General features: G+C 39.5%; 2 protein-coding genes across 4 annotated transcripts in view; both read left to right on the top strand.

The window, feature by feature from the left end:
• Window positions 1-19: 19 nt before the first annotated feature.
• ttk (ttk protein kinase) lies at window positions 20-12,348 on the top strand. Of its 3 annotated transcripts, none has more exons than XM_080896410.1 (25): window positions 20-147; window positions 1,226-1,313; window positions 1,396-1,618; window positions 1,701-1,807; window positions 1,899-2,042; window positions 3,604-3,715; window positions 3,798-3,879; window positions 4,013-4,128; window positions 4,309-4,396; window positions 4,635-4,743; window positions 4,847-5,072; window positions 6,823-6,929; window positions 7,487-7,630; window positions 7,751-7,920; window positions 8,150-8,295; window positions 8,555-8,681; window positions 8,978-9,070; window positions 9,184-9,341; window positions 9,479-9,630; window positions 9,750-9,874; window positions 10,795-10,869; window positions 10,966-11,142; window positions 11,317-11,413; window positions 11,498-11,583; window positions 11,666-12,348. In XM_080896410.1, the coding sequence occupies exons 2-25, from the start codon at window positions 1,226-1,228 to the stop codon at window positions 11,732-11,734; spliced, it is 3,021 nt and encodes a 1,006-aa protein (XP_080752536.1). In that variant the 5' UTR covers window positions 20-147; the 3' UTR covers window positions 11,735-12,348. The 3 variants fall into 3 exon arrangements, with proteins under 3 accessions (XP_080752536.1, XP_080752535.1, XP_080752537.1); XM_080896409.1 differs by lacking the exon at window positions 20-147 and adding an exon at window positions 520-649; XM_080896411.1 differs by lacking the exon at window positions 20-147 and adding an exon at window positions 520-649 and having other exon boundaries at window positions 4,850-5,072.
• Window positions 12,349-12,939: 591 nt separating this feature from the next.
• Window positions 12,940-23,305, top strand: part of bckdhb (branched chain keto acid dehydrogenase E1 subunit beta) — a 67,857-nt gene continuing 57,491 nt past the window's right edge. The window contains exons 1-5 of the mRNA XM_080896413.1: window positions 12,940-13,313; window positions 15,615-15,692; window positions 15,886-15,954; window positions 20,267-20,400; window positions 22,948-23,103. Coding sequence (XP_080752539.1) covers window positions 13,136-13,313; window positions 15,615-15,692; window positions 15,886-15,954; window positions 20,267-20,400; window positions 22,948-23,103 — 615 coding nt within the window. The 5' untranslated portion in view covers window positions 12,940-13,135. The remainder of the gene's footprint in view (window positions 13,314-15,614; window positions 15,693-15,885; window positions 15,955-20,266; window positions 20,401-22,947; window positions 23,104-23,305) is intronic.

Below are 23,305 nucleotides of genomic sequence, written 5' to 3' on the forward strand. Positions count from 1 at the left end.
GTATTCAAGTGCTGTTGGAAAAAAAAGGGAGAGTATGTAATACAGGAGAGAATGGAGAAGACATGCACTGTATGGCTTTATGGCGAAGAACCTGCACTACAGATTTTATGCTGGCTTTGAGAGAGTTGATGGTCACATATAGAGAAGGTCAGTGTCTTTGTGGAGCTACAGAAAGCATATACAGCATCATAGGGTGCCAAGAAAGGAACTGTGGTATTGCATGAGGAAGTCAAAAGTGGTAGACAAGTATTTGAGGGTGATACAGGACACGTATGAGGACAGCGAGATTACATCAGACATCGGCTCTGAGCCCCTTCTTGAAAAATATTTGCATATTTCAATTTATACACGTTCAAAATACAAACTAGAAGTATTTATAAAAATTACAACGCGCTGGTAAATATCTATAGATACTTCTCAAAAAACGTTTAGAGAGACACGCGTCTCCCTTATATTTATCCTTTATTATTGTCGTCTTGCTTGTTTGTAAACTGAACGCATCGTGACGTCATCACAAAGACCCAATCAATACACAACGCCAACGGAAGCGGCATATTTGAAATCTGGCAGTTGAAGTCGAGCCTTTTTCCCTGTGTATTGTGCTGTAATTCCCGTCGCAAGAGACTTTTTTGTGGCAGGCCTAAACACGGTGAGATGGTTTTCGCTTTACTGCACTTTAACGTCATGTTTTTAAAAGTGTTCTAATGCGTGTTTAACTTCACTTGAGTGCGCGAGTCTTCGGCACAGTGGGGAGATTTGATGAGCAAGTTATCTTGAGCAAAATTGCTACATGCTACCTAGCCGGAAAATGAGCTAGCCCCGATTGTAAACACGAAGCTATCCAGGTTTATAAGGAAAGCATTTGTTCAGTAACTTGTCTTCAACTTGTTATCTAGGTTATTTCTTGCTGCTCACCAAGTCAGCATATAGTACCTTCTAGGTATTCCTCACCTTAGAATGAGAAATCACACAAAACTGGTAACTTAATGTTAATTAAATACTGAGAATTGTCTCAGTGTTGGTTACTCCTTTAACAACAGCTCTGGATTTCTTTTTAAATGTCTGCAGTCCTAGCTCCCCATTATTAATAACTGTTAATAAACGCGTCATATTAACATTAAATTGCATTTTCTGTGCTGGATTTTGTGTTCTTGTTATTCAAGCAAAATGCTTATATTCATTTGGGCTCATTTGTTATTTGTGTTGACTGAACTCATCATTTCAGATGGAGGAAGAGGAGCACACAGACAGAAAGCAGAAACTTGCCATGCTTTATCAAAAGCTTAACAAAATTAAAAAGTATCTCAATGAAGGTAACAAAGGATTAACAAGTAGTCATGTATGCCAGATGTCTACATTGCCGTGCATAACTGTGACACTTTGTGCTTGTTACAGATGACACAGACAATATTAACCAGGTCATTGGCTCAAACTCACCCGAATCATGTCTTTCATATTTGATGGACTTGGAGAAAAAAGGAGACCCTCACTTGGATAGTAATCACCTCACCAGGCTCATTGACTTTTATACCAGGGTGTTCTCCAATATGCCACTGGGAAAACACTGTCATAATGAGAGCTACGCAAGGATGTTGGTCAGATTTGCAGAGCTGAAAGCGTGAGTAGAAATGCTGTTCTTGGTTTAATTATATTTTCATCTGTGCATTCACTGGGTCATTTATTTATTTTTTTTCTATTAGAATTCAAGATGTCAGTGAGGCAGAGCCTAACTTCAACGTGGCAAGGTCCCACAGCCAGAATTTTGCATTTGTCCACATTGCACATGCACAGTTTGAGATTTCTCAAGGTAGACATGTGATGTTTGTCCTTCAAAACATGTGCCAGTTCTCAAGAAATGCTATGTAGAATATTTAATTTAATCTCTAACACTTTACCAGGCAACGCAAAGAGAGGCATCTACATATTGCAGAATGCTGTTCAGGTGGGTGCCCAACCGAAAGAACAGCTGGAGGCTGCTTTGCGAAGAATTCAGAATGGAAAAGCACAACTATGGAGTTCAGAGGATAAGGAAAATTTACCAGGTGAGCATTCATGTTTATCTTGTGTCATTATATACATGTTGCTGTTTGACTTGACTGTCCAGCAGTAGAAAGTAGGGCTGAACGATTATGGAAAATAATCTAATTGCGATTTTTTTGCCCCAATATTGCGATTGCGATGCGATATGCGATTATTTTTTAAGGTCTTTGTCTTCTGTATTATTAAACAAAGACAAGCAATACATCATATAGCATGGCCAATACTATATTACATTAATTTTAAACTGTTCTTTCCTGGAAGACAGACCTCTGTTATGATGACATGAGGTGATGCATGAATTGATGACTGACATTTTTATTTAACTTCTTCAATCACAACAGTATATTTGAACATACACAATAGTTTATTTTTAGCTTACAAACATCTGAGCATAAAGTGCTGACAAGGAACCCTGGTGTAAACATTAAAATGAAAGTCAGTACAATGTGCAGATTGCAGAAATATACATAAACAAAATCAGTGGCTTTACCACACTCAGTTTTTCGACATCTGTGAACTACTAGACAGTCATTCAATTAAAAAATAATATTAAATAAATAAAACTAATAAATAAAAAATACACACATCTTACTGATCTCTGCAGTCAGTAACATTACACATAAAGTGCAAACATAATAGCAATTGTATAAACACACACACAAACACGCCTTTAAAATTTAAAGGCGTGAAATTGGACGGTCTAGCCTTCTGATTAGCGTCACCGCTGTCTCGGTGGAGTTTAATAAACTCGGCCGTCTGCTTCTTGCTATCTAAAATATAACCAGACACTGGTGTAAATTCTCGACTGTCTCATACTTCTGTTTAATAAGTTTTCTGTTTGACGTTTAGTCAGCTGTGTGAAAACCAAGGAGGAACCCACCCGGGGGATTAATAAAGTTTTATTTTATCTAATCTAATAACTTTAATCTCAGCCAAACCGATTTACTCACGAACAAACAAAACACTGAAAAAAGCCCAACAATAACATTTTTAGGTTGTCTAAGTGACTTATATATTACGTTTAACCCGAGCAGCGAAACTCCGCGGTGATCTGAAAATGATGTGCCGGGAATTGTGCCGTTCTCGGCCGCATCAGTAACCCTCGAGCTCCCGGCTAGCTGTCGAGCTGGTGGGTAGCAGACGCCTCTGAAAACGTCGAAGCACTTTTGCAAATATGGGATATCTTGATAAACCGAGCAGATATTTGATGTTTACACAACTACTTTCTCGCCTGAAAATATGTTAAAAGTTTATTTTGTGACCCAGAAAGATTAGTATGAGTAATTTTAAAACTTAGTAGCGGCCGCCATTGCTGGAAACTGGAGTTTGGCTGGGCCGCGCTATGAATTCTGGGATATGGTAGTAATTTGGACAGCTTTATAATCGCAGTATAATCGCAGCCTTTGTGGTTAGAAAATTGCACTTGATCATGTCGCGATATTATCGCAAATGCGATATATCGTTCAGCCCTAGTAGAAAGTCACAATAGAGCTCAAATGTAATAATGCCCTTTTCCCAATCATGCTTTTCTCTTCTAAATATTTTGTGTTTTCTTTCTATCAGTACCAAACAGTGATGCACAGGACTCTGTCAAAAAAGGCTCAGAGTTACAAAAAGTAAGCAGAACGTCAGATGGGACAGGTGACTTGCAGCTCTCAAGTATTTTTAGTTCGGGGTAAGAATAAAGTGGTTCTCAACCTCCCAGAAGGCTTTTTCTAAGGGGGAACATCTGACATTTTTTGTTCTCTGTCCTTCAGGAGGGACTCCCTTGGTGGAGCACCAGATGACCAACTACCAGGCTGGAGGACAGGATCTCAGCGCAAGAGAGCAGTTGGAATGGTCTGTGGGGTTTGTTTGTTTGTTTGTTTGTTTGTTTGTTTGTTTGTTTTTTCACTTGAAACTGTTCCGTGTTACCCATTACCAAAAGGTCTTTGAGGATCCCAAGTTCTGCTCTTACATTTTTGCTTTGTAGCCAGCAAGAGTTCCCATAGTACCTTTCTCTATCCCAGAAAAGGATGATGATGATGACTACAATAATAGCAGGGTCTCCAAAGGAAGCGATGCATCAATCCCCACAAGTTTGTCCAGGTATGTTTATGTTTATTTATTTTGGTTAAAATGTAGTGAATGTAGGCAGGGGGTGGGATGATCTGAGAAATACAATTGAAATATATGTAATTAAGTGAATTTACTTTGCGTGTAATGTCCTGCAGTGTCAATGAAACCTATATCAGGTTTGTTCATGCTTAATTTGTGTCACTGTCTTAGGCAAACATCTGGTTCAAATATGAACCCAATATTTGGGCTATCCTCCTCAAAGAACAGTGCTGTGGATCGGGATATAGTGTGTGTTCAAGTGAGTACAAATAAACGTATTTGTACCTCTCAAATTCCACACTTGGTGGCTTTCGTTTCTAATGATCTGTTGTGTGAAGAACCTTAGCTTGAGCCAAAGAAAGAAATGTTGAATCCTTTTGTGTGTGTGTGTGTGTGTGTGTGTGTGTGTGTGTGTGTGTGTGTGTGTGTGTGTGTGTGTGTGTGTGTGTGTGTGTGTGTGTGTGTGTGTGTGTGTGTGTGTGTGTGTGTGTTCTCAGCAACCAGCTCTTAGTCCAGAGAAATCCACCTGGGAGGACCAGGCAGCCATAGACTCAACCACAACTCTCCTTCACACATGTTACACAAAGAACGCCTCAAGAATGGAAGGTACTACATTACATATTTCCATGTGGAATCTTATTTTCTATAGTTGTGTGAATGAAAGACACTGTGTCCCCTTCTCTGTTTTCATGACTGTTTTCCTTTCTAGCAGATGTAACTTACAATTTCGATCAGGTCGTCAATTCCAACTCTCCCGAGTCATGTTGGGCATACCTGACTAACCTGGAGAAGAGAGGGAACCCTCACACAGACATCAACCTTCTGAATAAGCTCAAGGACTGTTACTCTAAAGTCTTCTTCAAGCTGCCAGTCAGACAATACAGCAAAAATGCCACCTACGCCAGAATACTAGTCCGATATGCAGAACTAAAAGGGTGAGTGCCCCATCATATCATTCACAATAATACCAATATAAATTGTTATAAAAGTGTTAAATCATGATATCAATGATTCGTTGGAGCCATGCGTTTATGTTTCTCAGTGGGCAAAACAATGAGACAAAGCCAAGCATGTCTCAGCCACATGCCAGCCTCCTAATTTAACAGCTTTCAACAAAGCACAGTACTCTGCTAAATTTCTGCTAAAGGTGGGAACAAGATTTTTAGATTTGAATCTTATTATGTGGCTCCTAAAGAGTTGCAAGGTTGTTATTTATTTTTTTTTATGTTAAATTAAAAATTGTTAAGTTATACTTTTACTTGGAGTTACAAGGAATACACTACTTGGGCTGCTTTTGCACTTACATTTGACTTATCCTCTGGATATAATGCTGTCGTTATGGTTGCATTGGTACTGCTAGCACCTTGTGGCAATAAATTCACACTTTGAATTAGGTTATCACTGGAAAAACAAAGATGGAAAAGGCAATGCATTTTGTTTTAACTAATAAATCTTCTGCCTGCAAGCTGCAATCACTGATAAAACATAATATAATTTATATCTTTATTGCAAGTTTCCTTGAAATGTTGTGAAATGATCGGTAGTCACCTGAAATGGTTTTCCAACAGTCTTGAAGGAGTTCCCAGAGATGCTGAACATGTGTTGGCCCTTTTGCCTTCAGTCTGCGGTCCATTTCATCCCAAACCATCTTAATTGGTTTAGATCAGCTGGTCCTACCAAATGTAAACCAGATGGGATGGAATGTCGCTACAGGATGCTGTGGTGGCCAAGTTGGTTCAGTGTGCCTTCATTTTGGAGTAAATCCCCAACAGTGTCACCAGCAAAGCACCCACACACCATCACACCACCTCCTCCGTACTTCACGATGGAAACCATGCATGTGGAGATGATCTGTTCACCTTTTCTGCGTCACCCAAAGGTGGAACCAAAGATCTTGAATTTGGATCTCAAATTTGGACTCACCAGACCAAGCACAGATTTCCACTAGTCTAATGTCCATTCCCTATGTTTCTTGGCCCAAACTAATCTCTTCTGCTTGTTGCTTTTCTTAGTAGCTGTTTGACCCTAAAGACCTGATTGAGTCTTGCCTGAACAGTTGACGTAGAAATGTGTCTAGTAGAACTCTATGTGGCATTTATCTGCTCTAATCTGTTGTGCTGTTAACTTGTGGTTTCTGAGGCTAGTGACTCGAATGACTTTATCCTCAGCAGCAGAGGTGAATCTTGGTCTTCCTTTCCTGGGGCGGTCCTTGTGTGAGCCAGTTTCATCATAGCGCTTGATAATTTTTGCGACTGTACTTGAGGACACAGTCAAAGTTTAAGCAATTTTCCAGACTGACTGACCTTCAGTTCTTAAAGTAATGATGGACTGTCATTTCTCTTTACTTAGCTGATTTGTCCTTGCCATAATATGAATTCTAACAGTTGTCAAATAGAGCTGTCAGCTGTGTACCGACCTGACTTCTGCACAGCACAACAGATGGTCCCAACCCCATTAAGAGGGAAAGAAATTACACAGTGAAACGCTGACAAGGCACAACTGTGAAGTGAAAACCATTTCAGGTGACTACATCATGAAACCCACTGACAGAAGACCAAGGTTTTGCAGTGCTGTCAACTGTCCACATAGCCTTTCAGTCCCACCAAAAAAAAGCATTGGCACAACCAAATGATAGCTATCAGTACTGCTCTTTAAGTGTATCATTGTTTCCTTTTTCTTCTGGAGGATCGAGGATCCAGATGAAGCACAGGACCACTTCATAGTTGCAAGATCCAACTGCAAAGCCTTTGCCTTTGTCCACATAGCACATGCCCAGTTTGAGGTCTCTCAAGGTATGTAATTTTCTGGAACCACATTCTCAAAACAAAAAGCTGAAAATAAGGAGCAACTCGTACAAATAAGGACATTGTTTTGCACAATTTCAAGACTCCTCCTTGAAGAATTTAAATTTAAAGGTGGCACCACTTTGGAAAAATAATAGGTAGTCCAGAGCGGCAATGTACTGCTGTAAAAGCAACTAATTAAGTCGGTGCTTTAGAAAAACAGTATTGCCATAACTGAAGCCAGTTGCTGTAGTGTAACTTTATTACAGAAAGATCATTGTAATCAGTAATCACAATGTCTTTAATAAATGTCTATCTCAGTGTAATCTGTTACAATAAGGTCCCATATACACCTGGAAGGAACATGATTTTTGTCTAGATCTGATCGATGGATCACTATGTCTGCATAGTTTATTCAAAATGCATGCCAAACATTTGCTAGCGAGTGAAAAGTTTTGTCTGTATTTTGTGTTGTTTAGCCATAAGAATGTCTACTAATCAATCAATCGTTCATTAAAACATAATTGAAGTGCCATTTATTTATGCCCCTACTATCCTCTTTTTAGGTAATGTCAACAAAGCAACTTCAATTCTGCACAAAGCCCACACTTTAAATGCGAAGCCAGCCGAGCTCCTGGACATGGCCATACATAACCTTAAAGCTGGAGAGAAACGGCTACTGCCCACCAGTGAGGAGGACCCTCCCACAGGTAGAGATCTAAGTCAGTTCATTGTATGGGTCAAAACTTGAACATGCTTTTAAATTTAAATTAAATTTAAATACATTGTTATTTTTTAAATGCATTATATATTTTCCAAATTTCTTTTAGATTTGCAAGCAAGTGCTCCCGTAATGTCTGCATGTGGTGGAATCCAGGAAGTACAGCTTCCTGCTCGGGTCCCTGTCAGACGTTCGGTAGAGCAGCCTAAACCTGCGAGCAGGGAGCCTTTATCGGAGTGGAAGATCCCAACTTCCATCAACCGGCATGTTTCTCCTGAGGTCTGATGGCCCTTTTTAAATCTACTGCTAAATTTTTAGATACACTGATTTTAGTTTGTTTTTTTTCTACATGCAAGCTGGTGTTAGCTTATGTCTTCCCTGTGAAATATCCAAAGACTTGGTGGGTGTTTATTATCTTCACTTAGAACATGTATGTAAACATTTATTTTGATTATGTCTCAAAACCTTAAACGTTTTTTTTGTTGTTGTTTTTTTTTCCCCTTATAAGGTTAAACAGACAACACCCCCTGAACCTAGACCCATTCCTCGTCTGGCAGAATCTTTCCTTACACCATCCCTCCAACTTCCATCCAAAGCTAACTCACAAACAGTCTGCGAAACGCCTAACAGCAATAGATATCCAGCTGCTAACAGGTAATACTCTGACTTGGGTATTTGTGAAATCTCTCTTTAAATATGCAGCATAAGCAAAAGTGTTTTTTCATATCTGTAATTCTGCTCTTTAGTTTCCATTGGGAACGGTATTTAAATATATGCTTTATTGTAGGGTGCTAAAAAGTTGCGCTAAAAGTCAATTCTACTTCAAATCAATAAGCTAATACTTTTGTATTCTAGAATATTTCTATTGAAATAAAATGTCACACTCTGCATGCCTGTATTTGTCCCCTCTCAGCTTCATTACTCCTGTTGTAAAGAGAGGCCCTGAAGTGTCTTCCTCTGCAGCAGCGGCACACAGAGCTGGGCCTGCTCAGCAGCCATGCACACCTCTAAATCAAACGTTGTGTGCCCAGACACCACAGGTATATGTTCATGCCCTCCTTTTGGTTTTGTCTTATACATTAAAAAAAACCAACAACATACTGTGGAGTTTTTTGTTGCTGTTTTGTTTTGTTTGTTTTTAATTAAAGATTTTAGATGTGTGTGGGGAAAAGCACTTGATAGTATAAACATTTTTTTTCCCCAGCTTGACTGAACAGTAAACAGTTACTTGAATGCCAAGTAGACAGAGTTCAGTCAGTTGGAAATATCAGCAGTAATTTAAATACTACTCTCAACTTTAATGGGAAACTGTATCTTTGTTTGGATCTCATTTTAGGCTTCCCTCAGTGCGTTGTCCAATGAATCCATTACGATTAAGGGGAAGCAGTTCTTCATTCTGAAGATGATTGGACGCGGGGGATCGAGTAAGGTAACAACAGTGTTAAGGAGTTCCCATAATGCCAAAAACATTTCACCACAGTCTGACAGTCCAGTCGGCCTCTAATCTTGTATTTTAAACAACTGCTTGTTTTCCCCCTCCAGGTTTACCAGGTGCTCGATCATAAAAAGCAGCTGTATGCAGTGAAATATGTGAACCTCGAGGAGGCCGACGCCCAGACTATAGAGAGTTACAAAAATGAAATTGAACATCTGAACCACCTGCAGCAGTACAGCGACCAGATTATAAAGCTCTATGACTAGTGAGTGCACAGCCTATCCAGAAATTATTTTTTAAATTAGGCAGCCTTTTTTCTATTGTTTACCTGAAGTATACATCTCTGCCTCAATAAATGTCCTGATGGTTGTGTTTTTTGTGGGTTGTGTTTGTTTCTTTCAGTGAAATAACCAACAGCTACATCTACATGTTGATGGAGTGTGGAAACTTGGATCTGAACACTTGGTTGCGAAAGCGCAAAACTGTGAACCCTCTAGAGAGGAAGTTCTACTGGAAGAACATGCTGGAGGCCGTCCACACCATCCACAAACACGGTTCATTTCTCTTGTGCCTCCCACTATCAGTTGACTACCACTTTCAGTGTTGTTCAAATGTCATAAATGTCATAGTAACTGATGGTCACTTCTAACCACTGCATGTGTGTTCTGTATAGGAATTATCCACAGCGACTTGAAACCAGCTAACTTCGTCATAGTGAATGCTTCGCTGAAACTGATCGATTTTGGCATCGCAAACAGAATCCAACCAGATGTAACGAGCATCATGAAGGATTCACAAGTAAGTCATACTAATTAATACACTGAACCTCTCGTGTGTCATGTCAGCTTGGGTCCCAAGCAATCAAACTACAAAGGAATGAAATTGCTGGAAAACAATCTGGTGGACTCTAGAGGGGTGATGATATCTGTGCTAGACTGTCCAATATAGCCTGATAGTCAGACATTTTCTGGTTAGCATGGTCAATGTCTGCATACTTCCAGTCCCAGGCTACAAATGGTATCTGTTCCAGAGTCTTTCAGATAAGATAGATGGAGGGCCACGGTCATTTCTTCCAATAGACCAGCAGATGTTTTGACATCGCAGGAAAAAGCACATTGAATTAATAACACAGATGTATGAATGAGTGCATTCCACTAAGGTGCGGCCCAGATGCTTGTCGGCCTGTGATCATGGCCTACTGGGAAAGTTACAGCAACAGAGCCATTGTTAAAGAAATTTATTTCACCTGTGTGGGTTTTTTTTTTTTTTTTGAGGATTTTTTTCTTCTTCTTCTTTTGCTTTAATAAATCAAAATCTCTGCAGGGGTGGTGTCCTAAGTATATTGTAGCATCTTTGAAACGACCTGCTGAAGTTCAAAAAACAGAATGGTCTTTAAAGGAAAGAGAGAGAGAATATCTAGTGAGCGGCTTTTCACTGGGTAAAAATGCTAATCAGAGGAAGGCTGAAGCAGAGCTAAAACGGCAACTCTTCAGACACTGGATGAAGTCAGGGATTGCACCAAGATACAGAAGAATGATTTTGAACTTCAAACCATGCAAAGCAACTCTAAATGAGCATACTGTGAGGGACAACAGAAAATGACAGTTTTCTAATTTAAGTTCTGTTAAATAAGTTGAAGCTGCAGCTCAGCTTAAGGATGTCAATCAGTTGGGAAAAATGGCTTAACATGTGTAACACGTAATCATTTGTCAACACAGGTAGGAACTCTGAACTATATGCCCCCTGAAGCCATCAAAGACACGTCATCCCAGACAGGAAAAGCACGCTCAAAGGTGTGTTACTTTCGTTTTTACTGATTTGACAGAGTCACTAACCAAACCGAGAATGCAACAGTAGGTAAGACACCTTCTGCTAATTTTGTTCAACAGATCAGCCCCAAAGGTGATGTGTGGTCCCTCGGATGTATTCTGTACTGTATGACTTACGGGAAGACTCCGTTCCAAAGCATCACCAACCAGATCAGCAAGCTGCACGCCATCATCGATCCCTCCCATAAAATAGAGTTTCCTGACATCTCGGAGAAGGATTTGCTCGATGTGTTGAAGGTGAAACGATGCCATAGATGGGACTTCTGTGTTACAGTTTTACACACATTAAAATGAGAATCTGTCCAATCAATTGTTGATGAGTCTTTATTAGAAGTGTTACTGAGGTCATGTAAAATAAAAATATTCAGCTTTTGTTTTGTTTGTTTTTTGTTTTTTTTTTCCTTTTACCAGAGATGCTTGGTACGAAACCCCAGAGAGAGAATTGCCATTGCAGAACTGCTGGAGCATCCGTATCTGCAGCTCAAACCACAAGCATCACCTGAACACGGTACATGTACATCAATCAGTAACAAGTTTGTGTACTAAGAAGATGCCAGGTTAACGTTAGAAATTCACCTGTACTCTGTTCCAGAATATCCTTCTAACAACGATCTTAAGAAGATCCTGACAGACCTCGCAGCCCTCCAGTCTCCAAACAGCATCATTCGAGCTGCTAATGTAAGAATAACTTCCCAAAATTTCTTCTCAGACTTCTTAAACAAGTTTCTGAAGCGCTAACTTTGCTCTCTCATCGTCACAGAATTTGGCAAGAATGTGCAGCAGTGGCAGGAAGCTGGATGTTGCAGAGTGTGCAAAGTCATCATCTTAACTGCCCTGGAAAATGTGTTGTGGCTGATTTGGTTCTTTTAAACCACTCATAACCACTAAAGTTTCCCTTTTTTGTGAGATAAACAAAGCAATATCTTTGTTTTTCTTGAAACAAAATAGCACATTGTTTCATTTTTACTCATTAGTAAATATAAGCACAAGCCATTTAGCCATCATTAAAACTACTTGTTTAGTATTGTGTTGTTTAAATCACCAAAAGAACCCCCCAAAAGCTCTGACCTGTAGTCAGAGATGCCAGACATTTGGCAGTGGCTCATTTGGATCCTGTCGGTTGCAGGATGGACTTTCAGTCCCATGGGAATTGACTGGCTTGTTTCAGTGCATCCTGTGAATGCTGTTTCAGATTCTGAGGAGATCAGGAAAAAACTTTGTGTCTGTGTGTTTTTGAACCCTTCCTGAGCAGTTTCAGGGAGTGCTGTTGCCATTACAGGATGTGCTTGGTCTGCAACAGAATTTATGTGGGTAGTACCTTTCAGAAATCCACACGAATGGTAGAATCTCTAAGTGTTACTCACTTAAGTTTGTTTTAATGTTTTGGCTTATCAGTTTGTGCAGTATAGTATAATACAATAAACATACTATATTGTACCATAAGAGTTTGTGCTTTGTTTTTTTCCATTGACATGTAGAAACTTTTTTTCTTGAACCTGAAGCTTCTTCCTGTGAGGGCAGTAATACTATCGAGTTGTAATACAAATGCTTTACACACAAATGTAGAAATTTTCATATACTATTGTAAAAAAATACTTATACATTTGTACCGTGAGTTGATAAATAAAATAATATATGAAATACATATGAATATATATAAATGAATTACATCACAGGGAACTGTACGGAAGAGGATTAGGGCCACTGGGGAAAAAAGATCTGAGAAAAAAGTAAGAATTAAATTCTGAGATCAAAGTCAGAATTCTGACTTTTTTCTCAGAATTCAGGAAAAGAAGAAGAAAAAAAAAAAAGACGTGCCCACTTTTTTTTTTCCCCAGTGGCCCTAATCCTCTTCCGTAGAACTGAAACTGCGTCTAGTGAACGATTTTAGACACCTGTACGTACTGCGCACACCACCCTCCCTTTTGACCAATCACGGCCTCACTCGCTGAGGCTGAGGCAGGAAGAAAAGAGCTCTCACTCCGCCACCATTCCCAGAAATCACAAAGAGTGGGGTCTCTCCTACTCGTATTCTAATGAGTATAGCAATATTTGTTTTAAACAAGCTAGCATGAAATCTCTCAGCGTCGTTTACTGAAGCTTTTGGGAAAGTCCCGGAAGTTGATCGGGAGCGAAACAATTCCCTCCGCTAGAATTGGGAGCTTGCTCTAATAGACGATCTTTAGTCGTAGGTTCATCTTGCCCTCCCTGTTCACTTATAACAACAGTGATGGCGGCTGCTGCTCGGCTCTTCCTTCGAGGTGCAAACTCGAAACTCTCCATCGCTCCCGGCTCCCTGGGGACCACGCTGCTAAAACTGTCGCCGAACTGCAGCTCCCGCACAAAAACACAACGAAGGCATGCGGCACACTTTACCTTTCAGCCTGACCCCGTCCCGTCTCAGTACGGTGAGTGTTTGGCTAACCGGCTAACATGGGGGAGCGGGTCGTGTTGATACCGCTGGAATGTCCTCAGTTCAACCGAGAAATGAGCTGTCACCGTGAATTACACCGTATATGGTTAAAGGGCGTGAAACAGCTGCACGTGGGGTCTTCTGTTTACTTGTTAAGTCAGAGCAAAAACATTTCTGGCACAACTTCACCTACTTCCAAGGTGCATGGAGAGAATGAAAGAATTCACAATGCAGGAACTCCGGCAACACTTAAGGGAAGACTTTAAGTCTTGTGGCCTTCATCAGGGTCTTGTGACATACTGTCATGTTGTTCATCTTCCCGTAAGTGTTGCTGGAGTTCCACCTTCATCGTCCTTTTGTGAAGCTGTTGTGAAGCTGTCCTCATCATGGAAAGGATCCTACAGTATTATCCTCAACTCTTGACGGCAAGGCTCACCAGTGTGTTGTTGGTGGTGTTTTTTTAAATTATTATTATTATTATCATTATTTTATTCTAGAATAAACCAAAATGGGGATTTGGACATTTTATGTTTAACCTCCTAAGACCCGAACTCTTCCACAACATACATTTTAATTTCTCTTTGATATTTGGGCATATTGGGGCCCGATGAATGTAAAAACAAAGAATTACCAGATTTTCTTTTTTTTTTTTTTACCTTATTTTTGTTTTTAAGGAAAATAAGAGCCACGTATGAGGATATTCGTTTAAATTTTTTGATAGAACAGTAGCAGTATAATGTCCTCGTAAGTGGATATCAGGCCCTTGTAGAGCAAAATTGAGTATTTTGGTCTAAATAACCCAAAATGTGATGTCCACATATGTGGACGCCAGGTCCAAGGAGGTTAATGCAGTGTCTTTGTTTAGGCCCCCCAAAGGATGCTCTGTTTCACTTACATGAAAAGCTCGTGCATCTTGTGGGTTCATAGCCACAGCGTTCATACGACTTCTTGTAAATGGGTCCAGTCTTTTTACCTGGTTAATGAATGCTGAAATAACAAAGCAATAGCACACACCATTGCAGAAAACAGCCCTCGACTTACTTGTTGCCAGACAAGTGAAAGATTTCTGGTTTGATGCTGGGAGGAGACACTGTCTCTTGGCTCAGGAAGGGCACCTGGTGTAAAACTGAGAAAACAAAACATTCAAAGCTACCTGCTGCTACTAAGGAAGTAACTAAAAATGTATTTAATTTTTCCTTGTAGTGTGATCTAGTCCCAGGCTCTAAGCCGATTGCTTATTCTATAATATACTTTTACTTGATCCAGAATCACAACATGGTACTGAAAATTGTAGGTGGGAATCACCTGACACCCCACAATACAATATTATCACAATACTTTAATCCAAATTTTTAACATTTTGCAATAAGCTGAGTATTTCAAAACATAAAGTTCAATTTCAAATTGTTTCAACTGCAAATTATGTACTCAGAGTTAAACTTTTTCAATATCTGTCTTATCCAATAAAATAATGTTATCAGATTTTAGTTATTTTGTTTTTTGTTGTTGGAAAAAAAAAGATGGTGTCAGTCTACTATCAGTCTGCAATTCAGTGAAGTCAAGTTGCCAACTCTTGAACATGTTTTTAAAAATACAGCAATTAACTGCTATAAATCCTCATAAATCACATATCTGTTGTTGTCTGTATGGACAGAAAGTCACATTTCACTACTCCATTTGTGCTCATCAGCCTTCCTGTTCTGTAGGAATATAACCAGAATACAACCAGCTGGTAGCCAGTTGGCTCAGGTCCTATCGAGTTGTGCTCATTGATAAATATTCATCCAGATTGATGGCAACATGGTGGCAATCTGTATGCGTTTATAAATTAAACAGCAGTTATTTGCAAACCTTCGACAACCTGTCTGAGAATGATTGCAGAAAGGTTGCCTTCTTTCAAGCGAGTTGAGCCCTCTTTTTTTGTTGTGCTTTAATTTATTTATTAAAATATCCATATTTGGCATGCCTGCGTCAATACAATATCGCAATGTTGTAATATAAAATATACAATAAATTGCAAAAATATATTGTAATCAAATATTGTAAAACCATGCTGTATCATTTTTTCTTTGCTTTTTTTCCTTTCCTGCCCTTGTTGAAAACATGCTATTCTTTTGTGTTCTTTAATTTGTAACACAGTGTGTACTCCATTGAAAACAGGAAATCAAATCACAGTTGATGTGTTTTTCCTGCAGTACCTGTTCAGTTGAGGCCTAGTTGTGTAAAACCATTAAGACACGTATTTTTTTATGTGTGAAGTTCTTCATTTTTTTTAAATTAAGTGTTTCACCTTAAGGTCCTACCCAGAAGATGAACTTGTTCCAGTCCATTACGAGTGCCTTGGACAACACTCTGGCCAGCGATCCTACCGCAGGTAAAAGGCACGCAGACACACTCTGTAAACCTCCAGGCTGCCTAACAATCATGAAAGTATGAATCAAGCTGTCCAAGTTATTGAAATCTAAAACATTCAAAGTGGCTTAATCTAAGGAGTTTTCAGTATTTTTCACTCTTGCGTACTTGAGCACTAACGGTGCTGACTGTATTGTACTCTTGTTTCTCTGCAGTCATCTTTGGGGAAGATGTCGCCTTCGGTGGAGTGTTCCGATGCACAGTGGGGCTGAGGGACAAATATGGTAAGATGCTGCTTTCTATTTTTTAACGCTGACCTTAAAACAAACGAGGTTTACCTGATTTCAGCGATGCGTACCAATGCACGGCATCACAAAAAAATCATAAAAATTTTTCCCTCCTAATTTAAGTTGTTCTTGGTTGGTATATTGGTGGTAAGGAACATAATTTTGAGCTGTCTTAAGTCAGCCTTTTTCCTCATTGACGTTTGCTTGTTTTGGCTCATGGAAGGTGAAGTTCAGGCAGCTGAACAATGGGTGCTCTGTCAGCATTGTGAAGTATTGAGTAACCATTCTGTTTCCCTCTGTTTCTTTTCCATTGTTTAAAGGTTTTTCACCTTGACTATTACAATTACGAGCATCATGGAAAATAATCTCAAAAAGAGCCCCGTTGTAGTCTTGGAAATAGTGCAAAGTCCGCTAAATCTTACACTGTGACCAAAGACTGACTTGTCTTTAGGTTCTTCAAATGCACGGTAGACATTAAGAATCCCTCTCAAAAGTGACACCTGAATAGTTGAAAGGAAAAAAAATGTTAGTAACCTGTTGTCGGTGTGATTTTTTTTTTTTGCCACTAGATGGCAGCAAAACACTGCTGAGAATCTCACCACCCACTGCTCTGGGAAGCTGATATAGTATGAAGCTCACTGTTATAAGTTTTGTTTTTGGGGCTCATTATTTTCTCTGAAGTTTTCTGATATTCTTAAATAGCACACTCAGAATCCTGCAGGTCGTTCAGACAGATCCTGGTGAAGAGGATCTGGCCTGTATGCAGTCTCAGTGACAGCCGGAGAAGCACAGGTGTAATGTATAATGCAGTCAGTGGACAAGATATACTGAAACTTTTGGCACTGAAATGCAGAGCTCCACAGACATAAATACTGTTTTGTGACATCCACTATTATATTTGTTTAAGCAGTTAAAAAATCGTTTTTATCACAACTATTGAATTCATTAACAGTATATTGTTAAAGTTTTGAAAATTGTAATTTTAATCTTGCCTGATCATTGAGATCCAAATCCTTAAAGAGTGTAATGCTGCAGCTGCTGCTCTACAGCTCTGACAGTCAACATTTTAACTTGTAATAGTCAGAAAATATCGGGTGTCAATAATAATGTTAATGATGCCTCTGTTCCATTTCTAATCAAGTGTCCATATAACCTGTGACAGACTGCCAGGCAATGTGAGGACTGGGTTTTTTCTGTTTTTGTTTCCACACTTGTTGTCTGTTCAGCTTTAATCCTGCAACCTCTCTGGTAACAGTGTACTCACACTGGACTTTTGTCATGACCTGACTCCTCACTTTGAATAGGATCGGCTCACCTTTATATTGGACAGACTATGAGCTGTGGCTTTTATATCAGCTCAGCGTATTAGGGACCTGATAGGGACCTTATTGATGTCATAGAAAGCCAAGAGTAGGAAACAAAAATACTAAAATAGAGCATTTACAGCAGAGCTAAGCCTAAGCTTCCAGCAGTCAAGGGTTGCTTGCACAGATGCTGACCTCTTGATTTGAAATTTTGGCCATATTTACAAACACCACTGCAACATAATATACAGTATGTGACGGAAAATGAGCAATAGCTTAATAAGTCTGCTATAATACCCATAATTCATAGATGCCTTGTGGCACATTGCTGTCTAAAACGAGGGTCAGAACAGGTCCGTTCATTGAGATCAATCTGATTCACAAGAATTTACATCAGTAACTGTCTCAAAGTACTGTATTAAAGAGACAGCCAGGTTCCTCTGGTTCTGCCGGAGGTCTCTTCCTTGAAAAAGAAGAGACCTCCGGCGGAACCACTCTTAGGGACGGTGAGTATAACCTTGACGCATCCCATTGATGTTATTACAGCTCATTAGGGTTAATTAATGCTGAATTGTGGGAAAACTGAGATAGGGAGCCCCCTGCAGACTGTGTTGAATGACAAATCGAATTTGAGCCTGCAGAGTCTAAGTTCTGTGACTAATTCGTGGTTAAAATGAGGCAATGTCTGCCTGGTCTTAAACTGAAGAAGCTGCTGAGCTTGTTTTTTGTTTTGTTTTGTTTTTTATTCTTGTGCTTTTCAGGCTGTGGTCAAGTTTCCAACCAAAAGCAGTACATATTTTAATTAAATATCAAGAAAATCTTCAAAGGCCAACACTAATTAATATGTCTTCCCTGAATTTGAGTTGAATGACTATTAAGAGTTGGCCACACAGAGAAACAGTTGGTGGAGCTAATTCTCCACACAGATGCTGTTCGTGGGCCACCGCAGAACAAGACATGACTTAATTAAAAGAGTGCCAATCAAACCTCAAGCGAATAAATTGAAGCAATGTGGGAAACTTGGCGTTTCTGTTTTGTTTAAAGCACTGATTTTAGGAAGGTTAGAATCACCTCGCAGGCCCCCTTTGACTCTTTTTTTTTTTTTTTTTTTTTTTTTTTTTTTTTTTTTTTTTCCCCCCTGCCATTACGTTTTGCGACTCCACTGGAGCAGTTCGAGTTTCAGTGGACAGTTAGGCCACATGCTTCGTGACTTAGCATGTTTGCATTTGTTTCTGGTTTTGATGACAGATGGAATTTACATTAAAGCCAAGTATTAAAATTATTTACTTGTGTTCTAGAATAAAAGGCACATTAATAAAAAAACAGCTTGGTGGAAATGCTCTGCATTTGGCTGTCCTGCATGGTAAAGTTTAATTTTTTTTTTCAGTTTCAACCTGTGGAGAAAAATGTAGTTTGGCATTTAAAAAGGAGGAAAAAAAGTTTTTTTTTTTTTTTTTTTTTTGTCTCCACAGTGTCATTCAGTTATGACGTATTATTTAAAAGAAGATGACCACTTTGGTTTGGTTGTATCATTGACCACCATAGTAGTAAATCTGTTTGGGTACACAAATGTCTAATGACATGGCAACAGCACCCAAATAGCAACTCACACTGTCTTCCATTAAACTCTGCCACTCCATAACACAAGCGTGGAGACTGACTGTGTGTGTGCAGCAACAGAATTTAATTGTTTTCCTCGTTTCTCACAAGGCTGATTGGCTAATTGGATGTCAATAGATTTCCTTTCTTGTTTACATTTTCGGTGGATATTTGTATGCAGCCTGGAAATGGCGAGAAGTCTCAAACGCACCCTACAGTAGCGGGCGCTGCCTTTTTGTTTTCATTGACGTCAGAAGTGTTGACCTTTTGGAAAGGGATCATTATTTTCCATCTCATCCTTGTGTACAGTGACGAGAGCAAAGCTGTTTTTATTCCTCTCTGTACTGAAAAGGATGGCACACACCTCTGCCCCGCTGCCATTACACACAACAGAGGGGTAATGCAGGGCGGACTCCATATGAATGGCTTTTTACGAGACCGATGCATTCACCTCAGTGATCACTCCTTCCACCTCTGGCTGCCTGTGCTTGATTGCTGTGAGAGCTACAGCGCACTAGCTCTCCTCTCACTCCCGTTTAGCCCGTTGCACTGAATGCAGTGTGGGTGTCAGACAGCTGACTATAAAAGTTCCATGTCGTCTATTTAAAATTGCATTCTAGACTCACGAAGCACAAACAGCAACACAACAGAGTTATTTTGGCATCACTTGATGTGTGTTTGTGTGTGTGTGTGGAGGCTTTTTTGTGTTATTACTTACTACTGATTGCTTTGATGACACAGAAGCTCACACACGTTATTTACTGTCACTTTCACATGAGGCTGCTTTTTTTTTTTTTTTCATTTTTGAGGTCGGCCTCAGTCTGAGCAGCGAGGCACTAAATTTTGATCACTTAATTGTGTGTTCCTCCGAGGGGTGGGGGTGGGGGTTTGGTTGTGGTGCCGCGGTTGCTAATTGAACTTTGTGAGTCCAGAGGGCACATAAGGGCAGAGTTTCGCTGCTGAGAAGCACACTTCCCAGAGAAACAGAAAAAGCACTGGGCTGGCAAATACACAAAGATGAGAGCAAAAAATAACATTCTCAGCCCAAATTTAGTGCAACACTCTTGCGGTTCTTTCTCAGATTATAGGGTGGAGATTGCAAAATAGTATTTTTTTTTTCTTTCCTGTTTTTACTCCATGGGGGTTGTGTGTTTGTTGCAGGTTTGGTTAGTTACAGCTCAGGAGAAGTCATCAGCTTCTCAGTTCATTTATTTTAGGACCACATGGCATTGTAACGGTGGGTTTCTCTGGGATCTCCTCAGTCAGCTGTGAAAAGTCTCAGAAATTTCTCTGAATCAATGCATTATCCAGCAATCCTGAAACCTTAAAAGCTCAGTGAGAACTTATTTTTTTTCTGTGTGTGTGTGTGTGTGTGTGTTACCTTCCTAATTTTTTCTTGTCACCAGGTAAGGACCGAGTCTTCAACACTCCTCTTTGTGAGCAGGGGATTGTGGGATTTGGCATTGGTGTAGCTGTCGCTGGTGCCACAGCCATCGCTGAGATCCAGTTTGCTGACTACATCTTTCCTGCTTTTGACCAGGTATGGCGCTGCCTTGCTCTGTGACAAAGTAATGTGAGTATTCGTACAGGTCCAGAAATATCAACATGTCCATGAAGGAACTGTCTGTTTTTTAAAAGTCTGCTGTATTTTTTTTTTTTTTTTTTTTCAGTATTTTTTAAGCTCTCGTGATTTCGTACGTACTGGGGGAAAAAAGCACATGAAATTTTCAGACTGCTACCAAAATAATTTTAAACCCATTCCAATGGTTACAGTCTGAAGCCTGAGTTGTTTTTGGCTTAGCATGAATTTTTAAAAAGTGTAAGTGATGTCTGTGATGCTGAGCAGAAATCTCACATTCATTTTACATTGTGGCCTGCATGCAGTCTGTAGTGTGAAAAAAAGAGTTTACATTTAAATTAAAAAAGTTTTTGCTAAATCATGAAAAATGGACCCACTGTAAATAAATAAATATATAGATTATATAGAAATTAGACCTTTTTTAGAGTAGATGGTGGAAAATAAGAACTTTTCTGTCATTTCCATGTACAGTATTGGATTGTTTGCAATTCTGTAAGTAACCAAAATAAGTTTTCTGTATTTTATTTACTGCCATAACAGTCAAGACAATGTTTGTATATGTATTCCTGTTGTTTGCATATAGGTGTTTTTTTTAATGACTTTTTTGTAGTTGTTTTTATTACTGTTTTTTTTTTTTTTTTAACTACATTAATCCACCAACAAATGTCATTAAATCTTTCTACAAGGACAAATAAAGAATCTTAATTGTTAATTTATAACTTAATTAGTATTTAGTATGAATGGCAGTGAGGAGCTCTTTATCTGTCGGAAAAGCTGTGAAACTTCAATATCAAAAAGTTGAAAAACTATGCACTTCTTCACAATTTCCCAAGCCATCCAGTGGGCCGGATTGGAGTCTTTACCAGACCGATTCTGGCCCCCGTGCCTTATGTTTGACACCCGTGATGTAGAGTAACAGAAACAAGTACCTGCTTGCTTGATCTGTTTTCTGGTGTTCAGATGTTCTGTATAGTAGTTTGGATGTACAATAGATCCTGAAGAAGCGCTTTTTTTTTCTTTTTTTTTTTTTTTTAAATCCTTGTAACACAAGAGAAACCTGGGTTACAGGAGGTCTCTGAATCAAGCCTGTAACTTGTTCAGGTTAGAAAACCTGTTAATGGGTAAATATCCATGTGCTGAATTTGATGTGAGGTTTAAATTTTTATCTATCTTGGCAGCTAAAATTTGAAATTAGAAGGCTGTTTACAGATAAGCAGTTGATATACCTTCTTGTGGTACGGGTACATGCTGTGTTTACCTTTTGCAGGTCTCAGCTCTGCTGTTGTCACAGACAAAGTGTTGCTGAATCTTCAAATTGACGCCTAAAAGTCTTGGATGTGATCATGTTTGCGTTTGCATTTGCATTCCTAGTGGTATTCTCAGTGTTCCTAGTGGCACCCATATTTCTCCCATATTAACTTCCCTTCATTAGCTCTGAATCCAGAACATAATTTAAAGTCCTTCTCATCACATGTAAGGTCTTGGATAACGAGGCCTCATCTTAACTTAAAGAATTCATATAAATCAAATAGAGTACCTTACTTACTTTACTTTCTTTGTTTTACTTTACTTTACAATATAAAACACCTCGAAGTAACTGTTGTTGTGATTGACAGTCAGCATCCTCGCATACGTCTCTCACTCAATATCTTTAGAAGCTTCAAGCAAAGACAGACAGAATGGGGGAAAAATGAACCTTTTACTCGTTGCTTTTCATATTTAGCTTCTATCTCCTTTGTTCTGCATATTTCTTGCAGCAGACCTTGAATGTCTGTTATTTAATATTTCTACAGCCTTGTACAGAAACATCAGCAGAACAAAAGAAGCCCTTTAAACAACCCCCTGCTTCAAAGCTTTGCTACAGAAGATTAATGTGACGTTAACACACTTAGCAGCACGTTGGGCAGTGCTGCTGTTTAACCATGCATATATGTTGACACCAGTGTCATCCTGTGTATTCTTGCCCTCCACAAGATAAATGCGAGTCTCGCTGCTATGTCAAGGCGACATGAAACAAAATATGCGATTGTGGAGCCAGTTTTTAAGACCCTCCTATTGTGACGCAGACAAACAGTAGATTAAATCTGGTGTCGGGCCTTGACTGGGATCCCTCTCGCCTTCTGCGCTCTCACTTAACACGATGGAGTCCAAACTGACCTTAGAGAGTAGTAAAAGGCGAATTAACAGTCCACCTGAGCTTCGGGGAGGGAAAATTTGGGACACCTTTTTGGTGGAAGCCCAGTGTCTGAAACTGTAGATGTAAAAGAAACCAAAGACACTTGAGGTGATGGCGCTCGTTAAAAATTAAGTGACGTTTTAATATCTTTAAGGGGAATAGCAGAGAGAATGCCTCCACACATGAAGCCAGGTCTTTATTCACAGAAACCAAAGAAAGTGCTCTGTTTTTGTTGGGATGTTTTTGCAAAGTAGTTTCCCTTATGTTTACATGACTATGTTCTGGACTAATTTGCTGGTGCATTAATCTAAATTATTATTATCACTTTCCAGATAGTCAACGAAGCAGCCAAGTACCGCTACCGTTCAGGGAACATGTTCGACTGCGGCAACCTCACTATTCGGGCTCCGTGGGGGTGCGTCGGCCATGGATCCCTTTACCACTCTCAAAGTCCCGAAGCCTTCTTTGCTCACTGCCCGGGCCTCAAGGTCAGTCCACTGCTTCACTGTATATGCATTTCCTTTAGACATTTGTGGGCGTTTAATCTGAATTTCATCTCTCACCTGAAAGCAGAATTTGAAAGTCTACTAGCAAAACCATATAGAAGTTGTAAATAGGCTGATCATTACTCTTTGTATTTTTAGTTATTTCATTATTTTTATAACTTTTCCTGCACCATCATCAGTGGTG

The sequence above is a fragment of the Rhamphochromis sp. 'chilingali' genome (assembly GCF_963969265.1).
Source record: "Rhamphochromis sp. 'chilingali' genome assembly, chromosome: 11".
NCBI classification, from domain to species: Eukaryota; Metazoa; Chordata; class Actinopteri; order Cichliformes; family Cichlidae; genus Rhamphochromis; species Rhamphochromis sp. 'chilingali'.

What these genes read in the sequence shown, in the direction of transcription:
- ttk (XM_080896410.1), top strand. Translation starts at nt 1,226, where the DNA reads ATGGAGGAAGAGGAGCACACAGACAGAAAGCAGAAACTTGCCATGCTT. An exon ending in CAGGAAAAGCACGCTCAAAG is followed by an intron (nt 10,870 to 10,965) that starts GTGTGTTACTTT and finishes TTTGTTCAACAG; the next exon opens with ATCAGCCCCAAAGGTGATGT. An exon ending in ACAAGCATCACCTGAACACG is followed by an intron (nt 11,414 to 11,497) that starts GTACATGTACAT and finishes ACTCTGTTCCAG; the next exon opens with AATATCCTTCTAACAACGAT.